This window comes from Artemia franciscana, chromosome 12, assembly GCF_032884065.1.
Source record: "Artemia franciscana chromosome 12, ASM3288406v1, whole genome shotgun sequence".
NCBI lineage: Eukaryota > Metazoa > Arthropoda > Branchiopoda > Anostraca > Artemiidae > Artemia > Artemia franciscana.
The window spans coordinates 9,668,017-9,693,559 of NC_088874.1; the positions used below are offsets into that span (position 1 = coordinate 9,668,017).

The 25,543-nt window shown below is 33.9% G+C and overlaps 1 protein-coding gene and 1 non-coding gene across 4 annotated transcripts in view; both read left to right on the forward strand.

Annotated features, from left to right (window-relative positions):
• Positions 1 to 25,543, forward strand: part of LOC136033651 (TGF-beta receptor type-1-like) — a 58,141-nt gene that overhangs the window by 21,633 nt on the left and 10,965 nt on the right. For all 3 annotated transcript variants that reach the window (XM_065714471.1, XM_065714472.1, XM_065714473.1), the window contains exons 4-8: positions 985 to 1,227; positions 5,547 to 5,777; positions 10,979 to 11,146; positions 18,843 to 19,015; positions 24,581 to 24,689. In XM_065714471.1, coding sequence (XP_065570543.1) covers positions 985 to 1,227; positions 5,547 to 5,777; positions 10,979 to 11,146; positions 18,843 to 19,015; positions 24,581 to 24,689 — 924 coding nt within the window. The remainder of the gene's footprint in view (positions 1 to 984; positions 1,228 to 5,546; positions 5,778 to 10,978; positions 11,147 to 18,842; positions 19,016 to 24,580; positions 24,690 to 25,543) is intronic.
• On the forward strand, positions 15,120 to 15,190 carry Trnag-ccc (transfer RNA glycine (anticodon CCC)). Its single transcript has one exon. It is a non-coding gene; the product is annotated as a tRNA-Gly (tRNA).

Consider the following 25,543-nt stretch of genomic DNA (forward strand, 5'->3'; position numbering starts at 1 on the left):
CCCTAGATCTCCTCCTAGACTTTTAAAACACCCCCTTTCGGTATTTCCATTGAAAAATGGCTATTTGGCACTTTCATTAAAAACAGTGAAAAAAACAAAATTACCCCCCCCCTAGATTTTTAATAATACTATTTTACCCCCTCCCTTGATATTTATGAATTTATGTCACGGGACCCCCTTGTAGATGGCTGCTGTGGAAAGGATGGAAATGGAGAGAAAAATGTAGACTGACCATCAATAGAACGGAAAATTGAAATATTCATAGGAAGTGATAGTGCCTTTGGCACTGCCCCATACACGAGAGTGTATTGTATTCCCTGAGGCTTAAAGTCTCGGAGGGTGCGAGCTAATTTGGAAACATAAAAAAAGGGTGAATATGAAAAATATTGGGATTTATTGGGATTTTAAAAATTTCAAAGATTTTGTAGACCCTGACCCCAATGGGACCCGATTTTGGAGACCTGACCCCAATGGGACCCTTGAAGACCCTGCTTGGGGGCTTGAAGGTCCCTATTTATTTTGAAAGAAATTGAAATACTCCCACAGAGGGGAGAAACACAGTTTAATATCCCTGTTTTTACACCAAAGGCTAAAATTGACTTTCATGATTGCGAATTGCATTCGTAAAAGTGCAAACTTGAATCAGTGAATCCATTTAGTCAATTTCTGCATATAAATTGATAGTGCATGAAAATAATACACCCCCGACGGAGAGCTGGACTCGTAATTGTTGGGTATAAAGAATATATGAATTAGCTACTCAACACGAAAAAAGTAAATAAAAAAATAAAAAAAAAACAACTGGATAAAGTTAGCAAATAAAAGGCAATAACAAATCGCCTTGTGCAGAATTCATTTAATAAGATATGGAGTAGCTTGATAACCAAATCTCTGCTAGTATATCTTTTGTAGATACGCTTTAATCTTAAGCTTCAATACAGGTAAGCTACTGGTTATATCAACTTTAATCTTTTCTTTCGTTAGTTCAACAAGAGAAATCTCAGGATTGGACAACTGGGGAGCTTATACTCCTGATTGCTGGTCCAATTGGCCTAATTTGTATAATTGGGCTTTTGGCACTGACATTTTATCAACAGCGTCAGAGATTGGGCATTACGAAATTTCCTCTGGATATTGAATGTCCGGATGACCAGAGTGTCCCCATTCTTCAACAAGTGGATAATTTGCGGGACCTGATTGATTTGACTAACAGTGGCTCAGGATCTGGTTAGTATTTTTTTTTGTCATTCTGTAAAAAATATTTTGCGACAGACGCCATCTTGGGAATAATTTTCCAATTAAGGTAATTCAAATGAAAAAAGAAAGTTGTTTTATTATATTTTTGCGGGAAACGTATAATATTCTAATGTCTAACCATAACTTGGAAGAAATGAAGTGCTTATATACAGGAGAGGTGGCACAGCCCCCCTAAAACAGATTGACTCTAAATCTGACTCCCTACTCCTTATTAAAATCACCTGATCCTTTAAGAAACACCAGCCCCCCCCCCCCCCAGGATAAACCAGTATCTACCTATTGTCCATGTCATATATATATATATATATATATATATATATATATATATATATATATATATATATATATATATATATATATATATATATATATATATATATATATATATGTATATATATATGTGTGTGTGTGTGTGTGTGTGTATCTTGAATTATCACTGCTTTGCAGAAAATTATCGAATAAAATTCGTTTTGTATCATTGTCCCTTTTGAAATTTTATAAATATTTGACCCCATCCCACACCCTGAAAAAGTATTCCTACGTACTTGCCTAGTCGTGACTTCCAGAGACAACTCAAAATTTGTGTAATGTGTGATAAAAGGAAATACCTTATTTCAAATGGTATTAAGCTCAATCTTGGTCATAATGGGCTGTTGTGTCCTTGCAAAAATAAAATGATTAGTGACAGAGGAATGATAGACGGGATATTTTGTCGTATAAATTGCCCTTATCACCTTATATTATTCTGGAAAATATATTTTGCAGAAACACCATTTGGTCCGTCACCAGTTGGCATTGGGCATTGGGGAAAGCCCTTCCAATCCTGGATTTTCTTAGATTTCTGGGCACTAATTATTCAAATTATCAAAAAAAATGATTGATTTTCTTTATTATTCTCCCTCCCCCGAAAATGTTTTTTTTTAATTCTCCTCCCCCCGAAAAAATATTTCTGTGTACCTGCCTGCTCCTGACTTTCATTGACGACTCAAAAATTTGTGTGACGTGTGTTAGAATTCAGTTCTCCAAAGACCAGTAAGCGTTCCCATGATAAGTTTCTTACTTAGGATTACTATTTTTGTGGAGATGGATTATACCAATTAGTTGTCCTTGGCCTCTTTACAATAACCCCGATTAAGCTACTCCAACACCTGTCAAAAATAAATATCTTCGTATTGCACTTTTGTTTGGTTCTCTGCATTTTTTCCCCATGTTTTTTCTTGTTTCCTTTGATGCATGAATTCTTGGCCCTGGATAATAAACAGCTTGGCCTGTCTCAAGTAGCATACATATACTTAAAAAAACATTCTTCAGTGACAATAAATATGAAGAGTTTTACTTGATTTGTTTCCAAAGAACTTTCACTAGGATCGGGCTTAGCAAGTTTTTATTTCTCTTGGAATTCGCTTATCGTTATGGAGCAACACGTAATTAAAATATGTTTATTTTTGTCCGCTTACAAGCGTATGAAAAGGAGCAGAGTTAATAAATAAAAAAGAAAGGAAAATCACAAAAAGGAAACTTTTCCTTTTAAACGAATACAAGCAAAAACACAAATACAAAGCACATTGTTACTCCAAAGTACAAAATTATGCTAAACAACACTCGTATATAGAAAGTTCAAATAACGGCAAAACCCTGATCGCGTCTTTGATAAGGAGTGTCACTGGACGATATTTATAGCGCTTGTGGGATAGCCATGACGCCATGATGGAATAAAGTTTAGTAACTAAAACGAATGCTATATCTCTACTTTAGTGCAGCTGGTTTAGGGTAGATGGTGCGGAAACTACCTACAACGTTGTCCAATGAGTGTGCTTAAGTACTCCGCTTATCTTGGCAATAAACAAGCAAGGCAACATTTTTTGCATGACGACATTTTATTCGCCGAAATTATTTGATCAATTGGCAATGCTGTCGAAAACAAAATATTTTATCCATGCTTCCAGTTTCGATTTTTACTTTTCAAAGGAACTAATAATTGATAGCTTACTTATTCTATTTATCTGAGACAAAATTGACATTTATTGGGCTAGACAGTTGTTGTTTTTGTTCTAAATATTAAGCTACTGTATCCAACAGCTCATGGTAAGGAACTTAAGTAAATAGCAACCCAAAAGAAATTGTATTACCATTCACCAAAGAATTTGCTCATCCTGTTCATTCAAATTATGCAAAATTCGTTAATGTTGAATTTACCAATCAAAAGTTCATAGCATAATAAAATTTGCGTAGCTTTAGAAAAATAGGGAAAGAACACTTTGAAATATACACCTTGGTCTCGTATATCTGAAACCCCTACAACAAACTTTGAACAGCAACTATCTGCAAATAAAAAAAAATTTGCATTTTTTACGTGAACGATGGTAATCGATGTGGGCTTAATTGAATGAATGTATTTAATACCCATCAATGGAAAAACAGATGGGGCACAAAAAAGAAAACAAAAAAGCACAAGACATTAATTCTTCTAAAAAAAAAAAAAAACCAATCAGAAACAGATGTCGACTACTGCTGTAAAACATTGGCCCACGGGTGGGTCTTGACAGACGTATCATTTTTTGTTGTTCTTAACGGCTATCGTATTAAACTAATTGGTTCGAACATAGTGCCCATTTTAAGTAGCCGAAAGGGGATCAAGCGACATCTGAGAGCCGGTTTCTGCCACTTATTTTTGCAGCAAAACTGCAATTTTGATCCGGATAGGGCTTGTGAGGAAGTCTGGAAAGTCTCTGACCTAACAGGATATTTCCTCTTATTTTTTTTCTAGATAACTCTCTTGCAACTCTACATACTTATCTGTAAAGCGCTATTAAATAGAAGGTCTGAGATACTTAATCAGTTGAGAGTTATTGAAAGGCTATTTGAGTAGCCTACCAGTTTCAGTGACCATACTGGCGCGCGGTGGCGCGTTTGTTCGAAAAGTATGTTCTGTCCATAATAACAAACTGTTGTAACTGACGGTTTAACCAGTAAAACTAACAGTTACACAGCATTGAATAGTTGGGTACTAGGTATTGAGAGGAAGATATGCGAGTCTTCATTTGAGGGATTAGGGTACCTGTAGCCTCAGAATTATAACTTAGGAAGAAATTTTCAGAATTTTCATGAGAAATGCTACTTATATACATGGAAGGGGATTTCACCCCTACCTTCCTTTATTTGAAGATAAATACTTTAACTAGGCATGTCGTGTGGGTGGGGGGGGGGAGGTAGCTTCCTTTTTTAAATGGTATTGCTAAGAATATCGAAGCGCTATGATAAAAACTTGCTGAAGTTAGCGACGCCTTTACGGGAGTGACATAATTTCTCTTATTTACGAAAACTATGGTTTATTTTGAATAGTAAATACACATAAATTCATTGAAGCATTGCTATACAAAAACTAAACTTTATTACAAAGAACGGGGGTTTGAGGAAAGCATATTTAAGGGCGTCCTGATAGGATTTTAAGAATGGAGACAAGTAAATAAAAACTCAAACGCGAGTAAAGATAGACATTCAAACTTAAAAATAACAGTAGTAATGTACAGAAAGGTGGCTCCCCCTTAAGCTACAGTTTGATTTTATAACAGATGTTTCAAGAACGAATGCTCTCGAACTGGGTTAATTTATTTATGTTGTAGAAGAATCGTATGTTTATGGTTGTTTTTTTCTTTTTGTTTACTCCACAGTTTCATCATTGTATTTTGTGGGTTATAAATAAATATTATTATTATATTATAGTAAGCTAGTGAGTTTTTTGTCATCTTATTGCAGATTTTTTTATTTTAAGATGTTGTCATTCTACTTTGCTAAGGAACAAGAGACAGACAACAAAAAACCCACATAATATGACTTAAATAAGAACAAAAAAGATGAAGGAAAAAGCTCTGACGAATTCTATGCACGTTTAATATGATATTTTTTTAAATAGATTGAACACTACTGTAGATTCATGGTTAATTTTTAGTCCGTTTTTTTTTTAGTGAACTTCGTAAACAACAAGTTGATAAACTTTGCCTAGAAAGCCTTTCACGCTTGATTACACCTTCAACTTCCATCTCCACTCCACGCTTTTAATTTTTAGTTTACTTATAACGATTATGATGGTTTTAGACGATGAATGTGATGTTTTTGTGGATTTTTACGGTGGCCTATTGGAAAAGGACTTGTTTAAGCGTGAAATGCTATACTTAACGTAACGTAACTTAATCACTTAGTATTGAAAATTACGTACGTAGTATGATTGGAGGACTGTGAATACTTTTGTTAGCTCCACTGATTCACACACCATATTTCTTTTCTATTAGGACTTCCTCTGCTGGTTCAACGAAGTATAGCTAGACAGATTCAGCTTCTGGAAACAGTTGGAAAAGGACGTTATGGCGAAGTCTGGCGTGGACGTTGGCGTGGTGAAAACGTTGCAGTTAAAATTTTCTCCTCTCGTGACGAACGGTCTTGGTTCAGGGAGGCTGAAATTTATCAAACCGTCATGTTGCGCCACGACAATATCCTTGGTTTCATCGCAGCTGATAATAAAGGTAACATCTACCTATTTTTCCTTCTTCTATACTCTTCAGAATAATGACATTAAATTTCATCGCGTTTTTAGCGTTGCACCAGCTTTTAAAAAAGTAAAATATGGGGGTGCAGTACGTCTTTGTGTGGTTTGTCTGTGGTGCAAGACAAAGGTTGTATTTTTGCTGTCTGGTTGCAGCGGATAAGAGTCTTATCTTTTCAAGTTCGTTCTAGTTTTTTGTTCTGTGTTCTATGAATTATTATTTTGATGAAATGTTTAAATTTTTTCAAGTTGACATTGGCAATATTTTTATGTCAACCGTCAAAAAGATGTATTGTTGTCTGTGGCGAACATGTGTTAGCTTAGCAAAGAATTTACATGGGCGTAAAAGAATGAGATTTACCGTAAAAAGGTACGTTTGTATGCTTGAGGATAACTGGGAGGGGGGCTTATATTTTAATTTTGGCGTACGTCGATTAAGGAGGAAATATAGGTAATTGCCCCTCTTCCCCAAAGTAGGTTTTCAAAAATACTTTTTATTTTCATAAAAGAATTGAAAAAAAGAACAAAACTAAACTCCTTCCTAGATTTTGAAAAATATACGAAGCCCCTCCTATTACATTACCAGGAAGTGACACTCCCTTCGAATAGTTTTTCCCTGTTTTTTTTTTACAGTTTTGTTGGCTACGCCTTGATAATTTATATCCTTTGCGTTATCCTAAACTGAAATAATACCCTCTTTTAATAGTTCATGAGTATTGCGCTCATGGCCAATATATATGCAAAAGGTTTTAATCATTTTTAAATTTGAAAACCTAATCATAGTGAACAGTGAATCATAGTGAACAGTGAATCATAGTGAACAGTGAATCATATGATAGTGAATCATAGAGAACAGTGGTGTTTAATTCACAGAAATTAGGGGGTGGGGAGGGGTGTATCTTTCAAAATATTGGTGTTTTTTTTTCCAGTGAAATCTTGTGGGGGTAATTTTTTTTTTTTTTTTTGGGGGGGGGGCTTTGAAAAATGACACCGCTGCTTGAAAATTCATCAATTTAAAAACCCATCTCATCAGTGAGAATTCATAATGATGTGACTTCGTCTCTATTGGTAAATGAAAGTACGCTACCAATCAGGAAACGATGGAAAAATAAAGTAATAACTAAGTAATTTGTGTAATTGCTATTTTGTGTGACTTTTTTTTCTTAACTTTCAATTAGTCCGTTTTGGTGCATGACCTACTGTAATAATAGGTGTTGCCAATTGAAGGATGGGCATTTGCCCCCTTCTAGATTTAAAAAAATACCTTTTTTGTATTGAGAATTGTTTTTGGTATTTCAGTCTAAAAAAATCGAAAACCATCAGTATTGCCCACTCTAGATTTTGAAAAATACATTTCGAATCCCCCTTCCTTCTCCTAGATTTTGAGGAGTTGGGACCACTAGTAAAAGAAGATTAGAGAGTCATTAGTTTTCTGAAAATTCAAGTCCCCTTTACAAATTTTAAAGCTTTTGTAACAAAAATGTTGAAAATCCAAAATACTTTTTTACTCATTAAAAGATAAACATATAAAAGTTTTAGAACCGACATTCCCTCCCAAACTATCGGTCGAAGCGACCAAAATTCTTCTTTCATCTCGTGGGTCAACAAACTCAAATAACTCGATTGATTTTTTTCCAAAATGTCCAAAGAAAATGTAAAAAAAGTTAAACCGTCTTTTTCCCTTTTGATTCAGAAATTATCAGTAGAAAAGAAATAGCTCAAAATCGTTAAAATGGCGGCTGATATTATTCAATTATCGTCGTAAAAAGAATAGTACTGGATAAAAAATACGGTGTTAAGTCTATAGATACGCTGAAATTTTACTATTTTGCATTTTATTTCAGAAGAATAGTAAACATTTGTAAATTTAAATCAGATCAACAATTGTGCAATGATAGTACAAACAGGGATTAAATCCTGATAGTAAAGTCCTGGTATTATCTTGTCTCTTATCTTCCTTTGCAATGTTTGTCATTTTTGCCAGCCAAATTTTTTATTTCTTTTCAATAATAATTTGGAGTCTGCCTTAACATTACATAGTTGCTTTAATCAATACTTGTCAATTATCTTTGTTGTAGCTATGTCGGGTATTCGTTTCACCAGGTAGTGTAAGGTGACATCTAGACGTACATACACAAGGAATAATTTTCCCTGTTTGTACCTATATGATATTCTTCTCTGAAGTTATCTCTTATTTGACCTCCTATAGCAGACGCATACGGCATATTATTTTAAAATTTTCTTGGTAGGGGCACGGCATCAAGCTTCCCCCCTCGTACACGTTGCTGCCTTGCCATATCTTTGGCGTAATTGTCGAGCTTTATACGCTGATGATAAGCAATTTTGCTTATCAAATGACACTGAAAGGTAGTTTTGTTTTGAGTTTATGACTTATTTATTTAGTTGTTACTACGTAGAAAATTGCAATCCAACGGAAATGTTTCCAGCTTTGAAACAAATAACAGAAACTGATAAAAACAAACAAAAAACTCTCTGAACAAAATAAACAAATATTGATCAGTATCGTCTTTTCTACTTTCTTTTTCAAGGGAGTGAAGCCTCCATGTACGCTAGAATTGGTTTTAGGTAGTGGGTAAACTTTTTGTAAAACTTTTACAAAAAAAGGGGTTTGCCCTTTTTTGGGCAAACCTTACAAACTTTTTGTAATATGTCAAATAGCAAGATGTGAGCAAGATGTGAGTTATAATGACAAACTTTAGACATGGGGTGAAGATCCATCCCGCTTTTCGTAAATGCTTACCACTGTCAATTGTGTATTTAGGCTTATATATCATCTGTGTGTGATATTTTTCTGCAGTCCTATAGCTTTAATATTCAATTCTTATATCATTTGATAGTTGAGATTCAGCTTTACCCATCTACCGCTTTATCTATTATTTATATTTATGTGTTATTCAGCTTTATTTATCTTTATCTATTACTCAGCTTTATTTATCTTTATCTATTATTTATGAAGTTTGCTCTGCTTCTTTTTAAATATTAAAAACACGTCTCAAGTTTTAAGGTTTCCTTTTTTTTTTCTAGGGAAAAAAGGTTTACCCTATTTTCTTTAAGAATGGCTTGAAAAATTAAATATTAGTTTCGAGAAAATTAAATAATAGTTTCGAGAAACCTCGAAATTTTGAGGTTTGGAGGCGGGGCAAGGGTCCTAAGGACCTCTTATAGCCTTATCTGGCGTGTGATCTTTGTATATCCTTGCCAATGATTACCCTTCCAGCTGTGAATTGTATTTCAGTACTTCCTAACCTAAAAAGAAGGAGCTTAGAATCTTTATCAATCCCATAACACTGTTTTTGGTCAGGGGTCTTCTTGGAAATTCTTGGAAAATATAGGTTTTAGGCCCGTACATTTAATGAAAAAAAAAACCTTTTTGAGAGTAATTTTTATTTCGAGCTCTGCGTTTTTGTTTGTCAAAGAAAATACCTATAATAACCAAGATTATTGAGAAAAAACTATTGAAATGCAGATTGACAGTTTAGAATATATGTGGATCTTCATTCCTGAAAGTCAACAATTCTAGATTTATTAATAAAAGTGAAAACGTTTTATTTATTTTCAGTAACCCGCAAATGAATTTCTGGTCTTTAGGAGGCACAGGGGGCGTCAATCCCACTCCTGATTGTAGTAATTTATGTTTGTTTTAAGCTTGACTCGATTACTTTTTTGTCCCTTAAAAGTTTTAAAGGTAAAAATATCTACAAATCCCATTCGGCTATATTTGTTGCATGCTAATAAGTTTCTGTTGAACTAAATACCCCCCAACTCCAAAATTTAGGTAATTTATGTTTGTTCCAATTTCTAAATCGCTCTTTAATTTTATGAAGAAAAAACTAGGAAAAAACTTGATCAATGCTATTTATGTAAAAAAAAAGGATTTTCCTTGTTGTTCAAGGTGCGAGGGGGCTCTTTCGCATGAGTTTCTTTTGGCAATGGCGATTACAATGGCAAATTTTCGCTTCAATCCGACGCAATTTTCGAGGGGTTTTCAGGCTATTTTCCGAAATTTCTTTGAATTTGTTTTCAAAATAATGTTTGACTTGTAAGATTAATTGAAATAATCGTTACCATTCATGAATCAGCTACAAATGAAAAATTTTTGTCTCACTAGACGGGTCTTTTTAAAACTTCTGGTTACTATAGGCCGGTGTTAGATCTTTACTAGGCTGCTGCTATTGTTGCAACCATGTTCTGTTTGTTTGGGATTTATTTTATTTATTGATTTCAATTTATGTTCGTTTTACACAAGAATTATATTAAACTTTATTTTTGTTCGGCTTAGATTCAATGTAGCTCTTTCCTTTTCTTTGAAAACTCCCTTGATGGAAAAAATCATTCTTATATTTTCTGAATCCAAAATATCTTAAATTGCTATTATTTTTCCCCAAGTCTCCAAATTAGTTATTGAGATTCAGTTTTTAATTTTCAGACGAGATCATTTGCTTCTGTAGGCTTTGTATCCGATTTCGTGCCAAGAGAAGGCATTCTTTGGAGCTTCTCCATCAATTAATGGTCTGGATGGCGAACTCACTGTTTCTGTCTCTTTTTTGTCTGAATGACGACCGCGCTTTTTTCCTTTTTTTTGTCGTTTTATGCCTCAGTCGTCTGCAGTAAAAAAAAATGTTTTAACTGAATGATTTTTGCTCATTTTATAATTCAACATCACTCCCATTATCCTGAGCACAACACAATTTGGAAGTTTTGTACAGAAACAGATAGGGTAAACTTTCCCAGCATATTCGAAATTCTTAAAATACTTGCTTCACTTACCAGCATGGAACCGAAACTTAAAATTAATCTGGAAATATAAAAAAGCCGACATAGAAATAGCTTTGTTAAAAGTTATTTCGAAACTTAGCTATAGAATCAGTTTTTATCGGTGGCGCTGAAGCAGTATGTATGTGACTGTTGTTTAGTGTTTAAAAATGTTATTTTTATTATTTGTTTGGATTAACGGTATAATAATTTTTTTCTACTGCATTTTGTGTACTTTTTGTATTGCTTGCATTGACGTTCATTAGTGAGGGGCTGTGACCCGCTAGAATTTTTACCCCTACTCCCAGATTTTGAAAATATCTTTTTCGGGGCATGCTCCCCTAGGACAGCAGTTTGGATTCGTCTGGCTTTGATGTTGTTATATTTTAAGCTTTGTTTTTATTTCAGATAATGGCACTTGGACGCAGCTATGGCTCGTGACGGACTATCATGAAAACGGTTCTCTGTTTGATTACTTGAGTAGAGCCACTGTCGACGTTCAAGGAATGCTTCGAATGGCTCTAAGTATTGGTACTGGCCTGGCTCATCTCCATATGGAAATATTAGGAACTCAAGGTATAGCTTAAATTCCTTTTTATTATTTGTTTGCAAACCCGTCATGCAAAAATAGCAATAAGGAGCATAAATAAAAGAGAAACGGAAAAAAAAATCACAATAAGCACGAGAACAACAAATATAAAACGTACTTTAGTAATTTATTGGATTAATACTGAAGACCATCGATTGGTTCATCTTCAATAGACGAGTATTATACACAGACACTTGCTTTTCTACAGAGATAACAGGGTCAACTTAGTTGAATTTTCTGCATGATAAAAATTGCGGCTCCCTGGGAGAAACGTAGAGGATAATTTGCAGAACAAAAGTTGTGAATATGTAACTAATTTGTAAATAATTCCCAAGACGATGCTTTGCATAAATAATGTGGCTGAGGGACAGAGCTAAAGTGTTTTGAAAACAGACGTCGGTTGAAATATAGCTTATTCGTAACGAAAGATGCATAAGTTAGCATGACTCGGGTTTAAATGTGAGCTATTAGGAGTTGCCTTTTATGTTTTATTAAGGTATCAGTGGGAACATGTTTTTTTTTTTTTTTTCTAGCTAGTGAATTCAAGAAAAAGAAAAACTACTAAGAAAAACGTTATTTAAAAAAACGTTAAAACGATAATTTGCAGAACAAAAGTTGTGAATATGTAACTAATTTGTAAATAATTCCCAAGACGATGCTTTGCGTAAATAATGCGGCTGAGGGACAGAGCTAAAGTGTTTTGAAAATAGACGTCGGTTGAAATATAGCTTATTCGTAACGAAAGATGCATAAGTTAGCATGACTCGGGCTTAAATGTGAGCTATTAGGAGTTGCCTTTTATGTTTTATTAAGGTATCTGTGGGAATATGTTTTTTTTTTATTTTCTAGCTAGCGAACTACCGTTCACTGGTGTAAAATAGGGGTGGGAAATTTTTGTTCTTAGTCGAGTGAGGGGGGGGGGGTTATTTTTTCAAAATAGAAAGAACATCTATAAATAGCATCTTTTAAAGGTCCTTTATCTCGAACAAATTTTTTTCCAATTGCGTAAAATTTAGTCAATTTTTCCAAGTATTGATTTGTTTTTATGCTTTTGAGTGTTTTTGAGAATTAGGGGTGACTATACCGGTGAAATAGGGGTGGCTACATAGCGTATTTTCCCTGAATTTGGACATTTTTGTTCTTAGTCGAGTGGGAGGGGGTATTTTTTAAAATAGAAAGAACATCTATAAATGGTATTTTTTAAAGGTCATTTGGTTCGAACAAGTTTTAAATTCCAAATGCTTAAAATCAAGTAGATTTTTTCGAATTTTTTTTAATGCTTTGGAGTGTTTTGAAAAATGCAGAATATGGAAGTCTTCATGTTTTATTAAAGCTCTTTGCAACATGTAGAAACACTACTGAAAGCTTTTTGTCGCAATGCCCAATTATTTCGTAAACAGTAAGCTGTGCCCTGTGCAAAGGATTTTGCGCTGCAGCGTTTCAATTTCCAAATAGTTTATGGAAGGTTCAGACCCACATGTAAGACGGTCTCTAACCCCCGTAAAAAAGGGCTGTGAAAAAACGGGTAAACCCCACACTATAATGGTGAAACATTTAAGCACAGAATGGGGCATTTTATATATGAAGATGTATTAGGCATTGTCAAAATAAGTAAGTTCCATTATCCTTGGATAGTTCACTATAGTAATTTTTGTGCTTGTGTGTTATATAATAAACACCTGGGAACTTGTATCACGAACATGAGACTGTATCCGGTTTTCATGGTGTTTATACCAGTCAGTTAGCTTTGGATTGGTGGGAAACTACATTATAGATATATTTTAATTAAAGATTTAGTTGGTATTTTGGTTAGGTTAGTTTAGGTTTACGTATTTAATATAATGCACTCTGTGTGGCCCCCCTTCTATAATTCTTTGTTGGAGTTTTCATAATTTTGTCACTAAAGTATTGTATTTTCGTAATATTTTGTTGCTCATTAGCATTTGTCAAATTTCACTTCTCGAATGTGTATTATATAACACATAAGTACTGTAATTTCATATTCTTTACGTTTCTTCGTTATTTTAAGTTATGTTTATGCGTTTATTCAAGAATGAAATGGCTTATATAAACATGAAAACCTAACAAAAATGATTTGGTTAGTATGTTCTATCTAAAAAGCCATATGTATACATTAATGTTTTCTCCAGTCTAAGCAACCGTTTTGTACCCCGGGAGACCATTTTTCTGGCATATCTCACCTTATCATTGGTTTATAGTGGAACTGACCGAGTAAGAAGTTATATATAACACACACTTGGGAACTTGTATCACGAGCATGAGACTGTACCCGGTTTTCACGGTGTTTATACCAATTATAAGTCAATTAGCTTCCAGTCAATTATTTTTCCAAGTATTTTTCCAGTCAATTAGCTTCCAGTCTACCCGGAATATATGTAAGCAATTGTGCAAAAGAACTGTTCATATGGTAGTAGGCTATTTCTTAGTTTTACGGGGAGGGCCTCTAATTGCTATCCTAAAAGGAACTTTAGGTAGCTGTATCAACTTTTAAGGTCCTGGAAGCTGTCCAAATCGTGTTTGTGTTGCTAAGTTATGTATTCAAGAGTCAAATAGTTTATATAAACATAAAATCCTGACAAAAAATTGTTTGGTTAGCAGGTCCTATCTGAAAGATCTAAAGCCGAACTGGCCAGCGATAACAAAAAAGAAATTGTAACAAAAAACAAGAGAAAAAAACGAACTAGAATCTAAAACAATATGAGTAAAAATATTTACATATATATATATATATATATATATATATATATATATATATATATATATATATATATATATATATATATATATATATATATATATATATATATATATATATATATATATATATATATATATATATATATATATATATATATATATATATATATATATATATATATATATATATATATATATATATATATATATATATAGTATATATATAGTATATATATAGTATATATAGTATATATATATATATATATATATATATATATATATATATATATATATATATATATATATATATATATATATATATATATATATATATATATATATATATATATATATATATATATATATATATATATATATATATATATATATATATATATATATATATATATATATATATATATATATATATATATATATATATATATATATATATACAATTACCAGCTACGTCTACGTCTAAACCCGATTGAACCTAAAAAGCAACTGATAAACGTAGTTACTTCTGTGGTTTTATAGACGTAACTGGTAATTGTTTATTACTTGTTGGACCTAATTGCATATATAGCCTATAGAACGAGCTAAACTTCTTTAGAAGTTTCCTTTCAGGAAAGTGTCAGGCTAGCATGTAAAGCAAAGGAAAAAAACCCATCAAATGATGAATTAATGCACTTTCTTCCTAGCTAAATTATGTGGAGACGTGTATATCTACTGTGCTTTAGGTGGTATATGCTTAGAGAAGGACCTATGGAGAAGGAAACATGTTAAAAAAGCAATTCACTTCATGATATGCAAACTAATTGTAGCTAATAGGATATTGCTTGCAGTCCCGGTATATTTTGCCCATTCCCCCTAAAATGCACATATATAGCCAAAATTATTTATTTCCTGGCGATTTTCCCAATGCGTCTCCCTTGTTTCGACCCGTGTACCTGTAGATTGAATTAACTGTGACGCAACAAGAACCAGAAAAACAAGTTACAGGTGGTAGAATGCATTAGATAAATATAACATAGTATATAGCAGACTGAATGCAAAATGTGTTAGCTACAGTTATTCTGCATGTTATGAAGCATGTACTGTTTTCTTAACATGTCTTAAACATGTCCTTCTCTAGGTATATTACTTTTAGTTTATTACCATCACATGTACGAATCCCTTCTTTACGGTGTTTTTCGCCGGGAAGCATTTAATAACTATTGATTGAATTATGTGAGCTTATGAGCGCCGATGGTGTAGTGGTATCATGCAAGATTCCCATTCTTGCGACTCGGGTTCGATTCCCGGTCGGCGCAAATTTTACGACTTTCTATAAGCGAACGAAGTTGCATGGTGAAATCTAACATCATCTGCTTAAACTTAATAAAACTTTAGAGAATTTTTTTTCGAAAGAGAAATAAAGGGTTAATAGTTTAATAATAAAAAAATGGTGGTCATTTGAAATTCAAGAACAGATTTAATAAGCTATGCTTCTAAGATTCGACTGAATGCCTATTTAAGTGCAGGTTTTTTACGGTATCAATAGATATATCTTCTTTTTTAAGGTTTTTCTTCTACTATTAAAATTTTATGAGTTACGATATTTCTTACTTTATTCCCTGTTGTATACATATCTTTTCCTTTGTCATGGATATTCAGGTTGGATGTTCAAGATCTAATCTCTGCTGTAATTCCTCAGATTCTATAATTAGTACTGCTTATGTAATTTTTGCTATTATGCTTTTTAGCTCTTTTCCTAAGAATAAAAAAAAACAAGTGTTTTTAGGTGAAAGTAAGGAGCGACATTAAAACTCAAAACGAACAGAAATTAATTCGTATATGAAAGGGGCTGCTTCCTCATCAGCGCCCCGCTCTTTACGCTAAAGTTTGACTCTTTCTCTCAATTCTGCTTTTTAAAACAGTAAAAAACTATAGCTTAAAGAGTGGGGCGTTGATGAGGAAGCAGCCCGTTTCATATACGAATTAATTTCTGTTCGTTTTAAGTTTTAATGTCGCTCCTTACTTTCAGCTAAAAAAAACTTGTTTTTTTATTTAATTTCTGAACGTTTTTGAATCAATGCATGTTTTGATTTTGGCTCTCCGCAGAGGAATAATTAACACGAAATTTGCAAGTTTTTTTTTTGGCTAAATGGCTTTCTCATAGTTTTGATCGAATGATTTTGAGAAAAAAGGGAACGGTGTAGGAAGCCTAGTTGCCCTGCGATTTTTTGCTTACTTAAAAAGGCAACTACAACTTTTAATTTTTACGAATGTTTTTATTAGTAAAAGATAAACGTAACTTATAAATTAGCTTACGTAACGCACTTTTCTAATCTCATGTTTTTATTACATATATGAGGGGTTCACCCCCTCGTCAGTACCTCACTATTTACACTTAAGATTAAATTTTGTCCCAATTCATTAAGAATGACCCCTGAATCACAAAAGCCGTTGAATAAATAGTTGAAATCACTAAAAATAATTTAGCGTAAAGAGCGGAGTATTAGAAGGAGGTGAGCCCCTCATATGCGTAATGATTTCTGTTCGTTTTAAGCGTTAATGCTGCTCCTTACTTCCAGTTGAAAAAAACTTTTCATATTTATTTTTTCATTGTTTTTTTTTATATAATGCTAGAAAATCCTGCGCTCCCTTCATGGAAATTTTCTTCCCCCATCACAAATTCCTCGATGGAAAGTTCCCCCAACTTATCCCCCTCTTGTCAACCCCTCCCCCAACCAAAAAATTCCCCTGAAAACGTCTGTACACTTCCCAATAACCATAACTATATGCAAGCACTGGTCAAAGTTTGTAACTTGTAGCCCCTCCCACGGGGAATGTGGGGAGTAAGTCGTCCCCAAAGACATAGTTATAAGGTTTTTCGACTACGCTGAATAAAATGGCTATCTAAGAATTTTGATCCGTTGACTTTGAGAAAATAATTTGCGTGGGAGGGGGCCTAGGTGCCCTCCAATTTTTTTGGTCACTTAAAAAGGGCACTAGAACTTTTCATTTCCTTTAGAATGAGCCCTCTCGAAAGATTCTAGGACCACTGGGTCGATACAATCGCCCCTGGGAAAAAAAAAAAAAAAAAAACAAAACAAAAAAACAAATAAACACGCATCCGTGATCTGCCTTCTGGCAAGAAATACAAAATTCCACATTTTTGTAGATAGGAGCTTGAAACATCTAGAATAGGGTTCTCTGATACACTGAATCTGATGGTGTGATTTTCGTTAACATTGTATGACTTTTAGGGGGTGTTTCCCCCTAGTTTCTAAAATAAGGCAAATTTTCTCAAGCTTGGAACCTTTTATGGGTAAGACTAAACTTGATAAAACGTATATATTTACAATCGGCATTAAAATGCGATTCTTTTGATGTAGCTATTGGTATCAAAACTCCATTTTTAGACTTTTGGTTACTATTGAGCCGGATCGCTCCTTACTACAGTTCGTTACCACGAACTTTTTGAAAAGAAGAAAGTAAGACTTTGGTATTGCAACAGTGAAGCAAGGTTTTTGACCAACAGCAAAAATGGTGTCTGTTTTCCAAGTTTCAATTTGAATTTATGCTTCTTCTTTTGGGAGAAAAACGAGGTTGGAACTTCAATAAGACCTACTAAAATACATTATTTCTTAAATTTGACCTGAGATATTTTTTTTAGAAAAAAAAACGCTTTATCATTTTATCCCGAGCTATAACCAATTTTGGTTATAGCTCGGGGGGGGGACATCTCACCCCCTTCACCCATCTTGATGGCTACATACGGTACTTTAGATTCAATGTGTTTGTACACATTGAATCTAAGAAGAAAAACTTTAAGGACCGTATAATAATTTATCTCTATACATTTTTGTTACTTTTTGACGAGTCAAACATTTTTTGGGGGAGGGGGTTCAAATCCGGTAATGCCTCCTCCCTTGGATACGTAGTTGCTCTGAACTAATGTTGAATTCCAGAAAGAAGAGAAAGGAATGGTTTGATATTAGAGCAGATTTCGCTCGAGACCTCTGCTTAAACGTCGTCAGTGCCAAAAAGTAAAAAATATAGATAGAAGTCCTCAGGACAAAATAAAGACACAACAAACTAACCACTAAAATAAAAGCTCTTTTTCTTCTTCTTTGAGTAAAACGAAGTCGGAGCTTGAATTGGTCCTGATGAAAAGACTAGTTGCTGAATTTTAACCTCAGAGATCTTACAATAAGAAGCATGGGTTTCGTGATTTTTTAACCGAGATGAAACTGTGGTTCTTCTTCTTCTTTTTATGTTAGGCATTAAATGTGCTTTACAGTCAAGACCATTCAGCCTTTTTTTGTATCGTCTTTTTATTAGGTGGGTGAGACTATTGTGGGTGGTTGCTAGTTTTTTGACTTGAGAAGGCTCAGTTTTGATTATATGCCTTGTAGTAGCTCCTTTGATTTCAGAAACTGGATGATCAGGGATGATATTTTGAGTTGAGTTGGACTACCCTTCGTGCAGGTTAGATTAGCCAGGCTATTTACTAATGGTAGAATATTGTGGCGTTTGGAACACTTTAAAAGTTTATTTTCAAGTATTAGCTTTGCAAGCGTCAGTATATCACGTTCAATTAGTTAGTGGCAAATTGTTTCATTTCTTACATTGCAGTGCCTGCAAAGTGGGGAGGAGGGCGTTAGACCAGTAGAAATTGGGGATTGATCGGAGAAAACCTGCAGGTTTAGCCCATTTGAGCCTCAACAGGCTCTGTGTTAAAATTTAGAGTGGTACTTATTGGGGAAAGGAGATTAATTTGGTTTATTATCCAGATGGGGCTCTGATAATCTCCATCAATATGTGAATCTTTAAGGAATTTTTTTATTTTCGATGTTTTGTATGTTTTCACGCTTCAGCTTTAATTTAAGCTTTTTCTTCTGTGAGGACAGTGAATTTAAGATTTGAATTAGTTAACTGAAAGCAGTACTTCTAAATTTAATCTCAAATCCTTTTCAGGAAAACCTGCAATAGCTCACAGGGATCTCAAATCAAAGAATATCCTAGTGAAATCCAACGGCTCCTGCGCCATCGGCGATCTGGGCCTTGCAGTTCGCTACGACGCTGGCATGGACAAAGTTGATATCCCCCTCAACCACAGAGTGGGGACAAAACGGTACATGGCCCCTGAGGTAGGACTTGTTCGTAAACTACTACTACTACTACTAATAACTCACTGCAGCACCAAGCCGCCTGAGGCCAACACAGCTACGCACGCTCCTCCTCCAACCTAATCTATTTAAAGCCTCCCTCTTTACACCCTCCCAGGAAGTTCCCATTTCCTTTAAATCCTTATTTATGACATCCTCCCAACCCAGACAAGGACGACCTGCTTTCCGTGTAGCCCCAGACGGTTGGCCAAAAAGGACAATCTTCGGTAATCTGTCATCCTTCATCCGTAGAACGTGGCCTAGCCATCTCAACCTTTCTTTCATTATAGCCCCAGAAAGCGGGATTGAACCACACTTTTCGTACAACCTACTGTTTGAAATACGGTCAGTCAGCCGGGTACCCAGAACAATCCGTAGGCAATTTCTCTGGAAAACATCTAGTAAATTTTCATCTGCTTTTCGGAGTGTCCATGCTTCAGAGCCATATTTGACCACTGTCATCACTGTAGCTTCCAATATTCTAATCTTGGTTTGTAGGCTTATCTTTCTATTCTTCCAAACTTTTTTTAACTGTGAAAAAACACCCTGAGCTTTAGCTATTCTACTTTTAACATCTTCACTGCTCCCACCATCTTTACTAATAATACTACCAAGGTAACTGAAGCTCCCAACCTGATCAATCTTTTCGTTACCTAAGGTCACCTGTTCATCTTCACTTATTCCTAACCTTAGTGACTTAGTCTTCTTAACATTAATTTTCAAGCCTATTTTAGCACCCTGAACTCGTAAAACCTCTAAAAATTCATTCATTTTACTCACACTTTCATCTAATATGCTTAAATCATCAGCATAATCTAAGTCCAGGAGCGTTCTTCCTCCCCATTTGATTCCATGGTCTCCAATTGCCTTTCCTGTGCTCCTTAAGACGAAGTCCATCAAAATGATCCATATAAAGGGGGATAGAACACAACCCTGCTTAACTCCTGATTTAATACAAAACCAGTTGCTAACCTCATTTCCTACCTTAACCGCAGCAGTATTATTCTCGTACATAGCGCAAATCACTTTAATGTATTTTTCTGGTATACCATATAACGATAAGACCTTTGTTAACGCTGTTCTATCGACAGAATCGAAAGCTTGCTCATAATCGATAAAACTAAGGACCAAAGGTGTTTGACAACGAAGGGACTTCTCAATTATTAACCTAAGAGTGAAAACATGGTCGACACATCCTCTACCTTTTCTAAAACCGCATTGTTCTTCCCTTAAAACTTTGTCTACAGCATGTCTCAGTCTAAAAAGTATCATATTACTCAGTAATTTGCTACCTACAGAGACCAGACTAATGCCTCGATAATTCCGACATTCACTCTTGTCACCTTTCTTATACAGTGGTTTAATTAAGGTTTTCCTAAAATCATTGGGTACTTCCCCTTTTTCAAAAATCATGTTCAAAATCTTCAGTAGCTTATTCCTAACCTCAGAGCCACCATATTTAAGGAACTCATTAATCATACTATCAGCACCTGGGGCCTTATTATTTTTTAATCCTTCTAGTACTGTCGCTAATTCTTCCTCACTAAACAAATCTTCCTTCACATCCAAGGTATCACAAACTTTTTCATTTTCATCTATATCTTTTCCTGCAACTGTATCTCGGTTTAGCACATTCTCAAAATGTTCCACCCATCTTTCTTTAACTTTTTGCTTATCACTAATTGTGACCCCATTTCTATCTTTAACTGGGACTAGTCCGGATCGGCTACTCCCTTTCAATTTATTAACATGCCAGTATAATATTTTACTATTATGCCGCCTAGCCGCATCTTCCAGATCCTCAGCAATTTTATCCATCGCCTCCATTTCACATCTCCTTAGTTCATATTTTAATGCTTTCTCCATTTTCTTTACATTCCTTTTGTTTTCATACGACCTATCGCTCAGATAATTCTTATACAAACTCCTTCTACTCTCTATTAAACCTAAAGCTTTTTCACTAATATTCCTAGTTGCTGTCTTAGCACTCTTCCCTAGGACACCATCAGCAACTTCACAAATTGTTTTTCTGAAATTATTCCATCCATCTTCCACATTGTCAAATTTTAAACCCTCAAGTTTAGTACTCAACTGTTCCTGGAATTTTTTTCTCAAATTTTCATCCTGAAGTCTACCAACATCATAACTTTCCGGGAGGGAGTTACTCTTCCGAAATTTCAGCTTTAAATTAACCTTAGACACTACTAGATGGTGATCTTTACTTTTAACATCAATAACGGCACTCCTATACACCCTAGTATCTTGTATTGATCCTGCTAGTCTTCTGTTTACAATAACATAATCAATAAGGTTTGCTGTCTTACCATCACGTGAATACCATGTCAACTTATGGGCCATTTTGTGACCAAACACCGTATTGGTTATAACTAGGTTGTTATACCTACAAAATTGCATAAGCCTATAGCCATTACTGTTTTCTTTTCCTACACCAAAATTACCTAGGCTAGGATACCATCTATCCCTATTTCTACCAACCTGGGCATTAAAATCTCCTAGCAAAAACACCATATTTCTACCTGGTACCCTGTCTATTTGCTCCTGTAACTGTAAGTAAAATTCATCTGAGTCACTAGTATCTCCATCAGTTGGTTCAATGGGGGCTAATATTGTTTTGTCTGCAATGTAGTCATAACAATATTGTTTATCAATTGTCTGATTAATATTATTTTTTCTTAACAAATATTGTCTGAACAATATAGTTTGTCAATTGTCTAAATAATATTGTTTTTCTCTACAATGTAGTCTGAAAAATATAGTTTATCAACTGCCAGAATAATATTGCTTTGTCTTAACAATATATTCTGGACAATAATTGTATGTAAATTGTCTCGAAAATATTGTTTTGTCTTAACAATAATTGACAGAGGAGATATCCGTCATCCTCGTGTCTAATTCAAATACTAATACTAAAGCTAGCTTAGGTGCCTTTGTTATGGTTCATGTTCCCTGTCTAAGTTTTTTTTAAATTATTTTCTGCAGACCAACGACGTTAATGTATCAACGAAGCGACAGTTGAGATTCAGCTTTATCCAACTGAATTAGATTTCGAAAATTGTCTTTGATCTTTTTTTTTTTAGACTGAAAATCTGTTTCAAAGGTGTCAGATATCCACGGGCAGTCGTTGGACTTATGATATATAGTTGTTATTAGAGTTTATTTTTCCTATTTATTTTTTATTATTTTTTAGTAGTTCTCTTATGTATTTTTGTGTAGTTTGTGAAATACCATGTATTGGTTTACTCATGTAATAAAAAACAACTAAAACTTCGTAAAATCAGCTGATCAGTTTGTGAACTTTCGAAGATATTTGTTTCCTTTCTAATGATGAAATTAAGGAAAGTTTTTCAGCCTTGTAAGGTTGTATTACATAATTATTTTAGTGTTTTAAGTATTGGAGGAGTCTATGAGCAGGAGTATAATGTAATGGTTCGAAGGATGGCGGAAGAAGAAAATAAAATTCCAAAACACAACTACAATCGAAATCGTAAATGAAAACAACTAAAACTTCGTAAAATCAGCTGATAAGTTTGTGATCTTTCGAAGATATTTGTTTCCTTTCTAATGATGAAAATAAGGAAAGGTTTTTCAGCCTTGTAAGGTTGTATTACATAATTATTTTAGTGTTTTAAGTATTGGAGGAGTCTATGAGCAGGAGTATAATTTAATGGTTCGAAGGATGGCTGAAGAAGAAAATAAATTCCAAAACACAACTACAATCGAAATCGTAAATGAAAACAACTAAAACTTCGTAAAATCAGCTGATAAGTTTGTGAACTTTCGAAGATATTTGTTTCCTTTCTAATGATGAAAGTAAGGAAAGGTTTTTCAGCCTTTTAAGGTTGTATTACATAATTATTTTAGTGTTTTAAGTATTGGAGGAGTCTATGAGCAGGAGTATAATGTAATGGTTCGAAGGATGGCTGAAGAAGAAAATAAAATTCCAGAACACAACTACAATCGAAATCGCAAATGAAAACAACCAAAATTTCATAAAATCACCCGATCAGTTTGTGAACTTTCGAAGGTATTTGTTTCCTTTCTAATGATGAAAGTAAGGAACAGTTTTTCAGCCTTTTAAGGTTGTATTACATAATTATTTTAGTGTTTTAAGTATTGGAGGGGTCTATGAGCAGGAGTATAATGCAATGGTTCGAAGGATGGCTGAAGAAGAAAATAAAATTCCAAAACACAACTACAATCGAAATCGTAAATGAAAGCAACTAAAACTTCGTAAAATCAGCTGATCAGTTTGTGGAGTTTCAAAGATATTTGTTTCCTTTCTAATACTGAAAGTGAGGAAAGGTTTTTCAGCCTTTTAAGGTTGTATTACATAATTATTTTAGTGTTTTAAGTATTGGAGGAGTCTATGAGCAGGAGTATAATGTAATGATTCGAAGGATGGCTGAAGAAGAAAATAAAATTCCAGAACACAACTACAATCGAAATCGTAAATGAAAACAACCAAAATTTCATAAAATCACCCGATAAGTTTGTGAACTTTCGAAGGTATTTGTTTCCTTTCTAATGATGAAAGTAAGGAACGGTTTTTCAGCCTTTTAAGGTTGTATTACATAATTATTTTAGTGTTTTAAGTATTGGAGGAGTCTATGAGCAGGAGTATAATGTAATGGTTCGAAGGATGGCCGAAGAAGAAAATAAAATTCCAAAACACAACTACAACCGAAATCATAAATGAAAACAACTAAAACTTCGTACAATCCCCTGATCAGTTTGTGGAGTTTCAAAGGTATTTGTTTCCTTTCTAATACTGAAAGTGAGGAAAGCTTTTCTAGCCTTGTAAGGTTGTATTACATAGTTATTGTAGTGTTTAAAAGTATTAGTGGAGTCTATGAGTTCACAGCTATTTACCCTTTAATTCGAACCTTCGAACCATAATGTAATGGTTCGAAGGATGGCTGATTCCAGAACACAACTACAATTGAAATCATAAATGAAAACAACTAAAACTTCATAAAATCAGCTGATCAGTTTGTGAAGTTTCGAAGATATTCGTTTCCTTTCTAATAATTAAAGTAAGGAAAGGTTTTTCAGCCTTGTAGGGTTGTATTACATAATTATTCTAATATCGCTAGAAAAGAAAATAATAGCCCGAGAACGCAACTTTCTCGACATTATAAATGAAAAAACTACGTAAACTTCGTAATATCACCTGATCAGTTTGTAAAGTTTCGAAGTTATTCATTTGTTTCCTAATGGTGACAGTGAAGAGAGTTTTTGTAGCTAAATGGAGTTGCAATGAGTAAGTACATATTGTTTAGTTACTAAACGCGTCAATGAGTGTGACTCATTTAGTAACGGTTTGAACGATCACTAAATAAAAAGGGAAAATTTATTTAAACACAGCTTCATCTAAGTAAAATATAATAAAACCAAATAAACATTGAAGTTTACAAATCATTGGAACAATTTTATGTTTAGAAGGTTTTGTTTCCTTAACGGTGAAACTTAGGAAAGCTATTCTTTTTGCCTGCTGAAGTTTTAATGCTTAAATATTTTATTTATTAGGTATTAGATGAGTCAATGAATATGAGTCATTTTGATGGTTTCAAACGTGCTGATGTCTATGCATTTGGTCTTGTTTTGTGGGAAATTGCCAGACGTTGTAATGTTGGAGGTATGCTTTTATTATTAGCAACATAAAATATAGTGATGTTGCACCTTATTGATAAATGTGTTATTGGAATTAGTATTTTAATCTGGTACAAGTACTACACAGGTATTGTGACTGAATAACTATAAGGCTGGGGTAATTGAAAAGGCATTGAGATAAATTTTGCTTTGCTACTCGTGACATTGCACCTCATTGATAAAGGTGTTATTGGTAAATCTCGTACAAGCACTACAAGGTATTATGACTGAATAACTATGAAACTGGGGTAACTGAAAAAGTGTTCAGAAAATTTTGTCTGAAAAAAAAAAAACAACCTATTTTGGTAATTATTTGGTAAAAATATTAAGGAAAAGGCATTTCTTTTTAAACTCAGTTTAAGTTTCCTTTCGCCTTTTCTGGTTTCCTTTTCCAAGTCAGTTTTCTTTTCCAAAAGAAAATGCCAAAAAATTAGATATGCTACTGCTTTGCACATCTAGTCTATGTTCAAAACCGCCTGAGACTAATACATCCTCCAAACCACTCTACTTAGAGCTTCATCATACCCCGCGTTGAAGTCCCTACTTTTTTTTAATCAATTTTATATGACTTCTTCCTACACCAGCTGAGAATTTGTGGTTTGATCCCTACTGAATTTGCCTACCAAAAAGCATTATTATGGCAATTTTTTACTATTCTGGAAATTTTGTGGTATTTTGGCAATCTGCCACTCTAGCTGATTTTTAGTTATTTTGGTAGTTATTTAGTTATTTTCAACACCCTTTAAAACATCACTGCGTCGAGCTTGGATTCAATATTTATTATGATTCTATTTCGCTGTTTCATTTCCTCATTTATAGTAATTAATTTAAAAAGAGTTC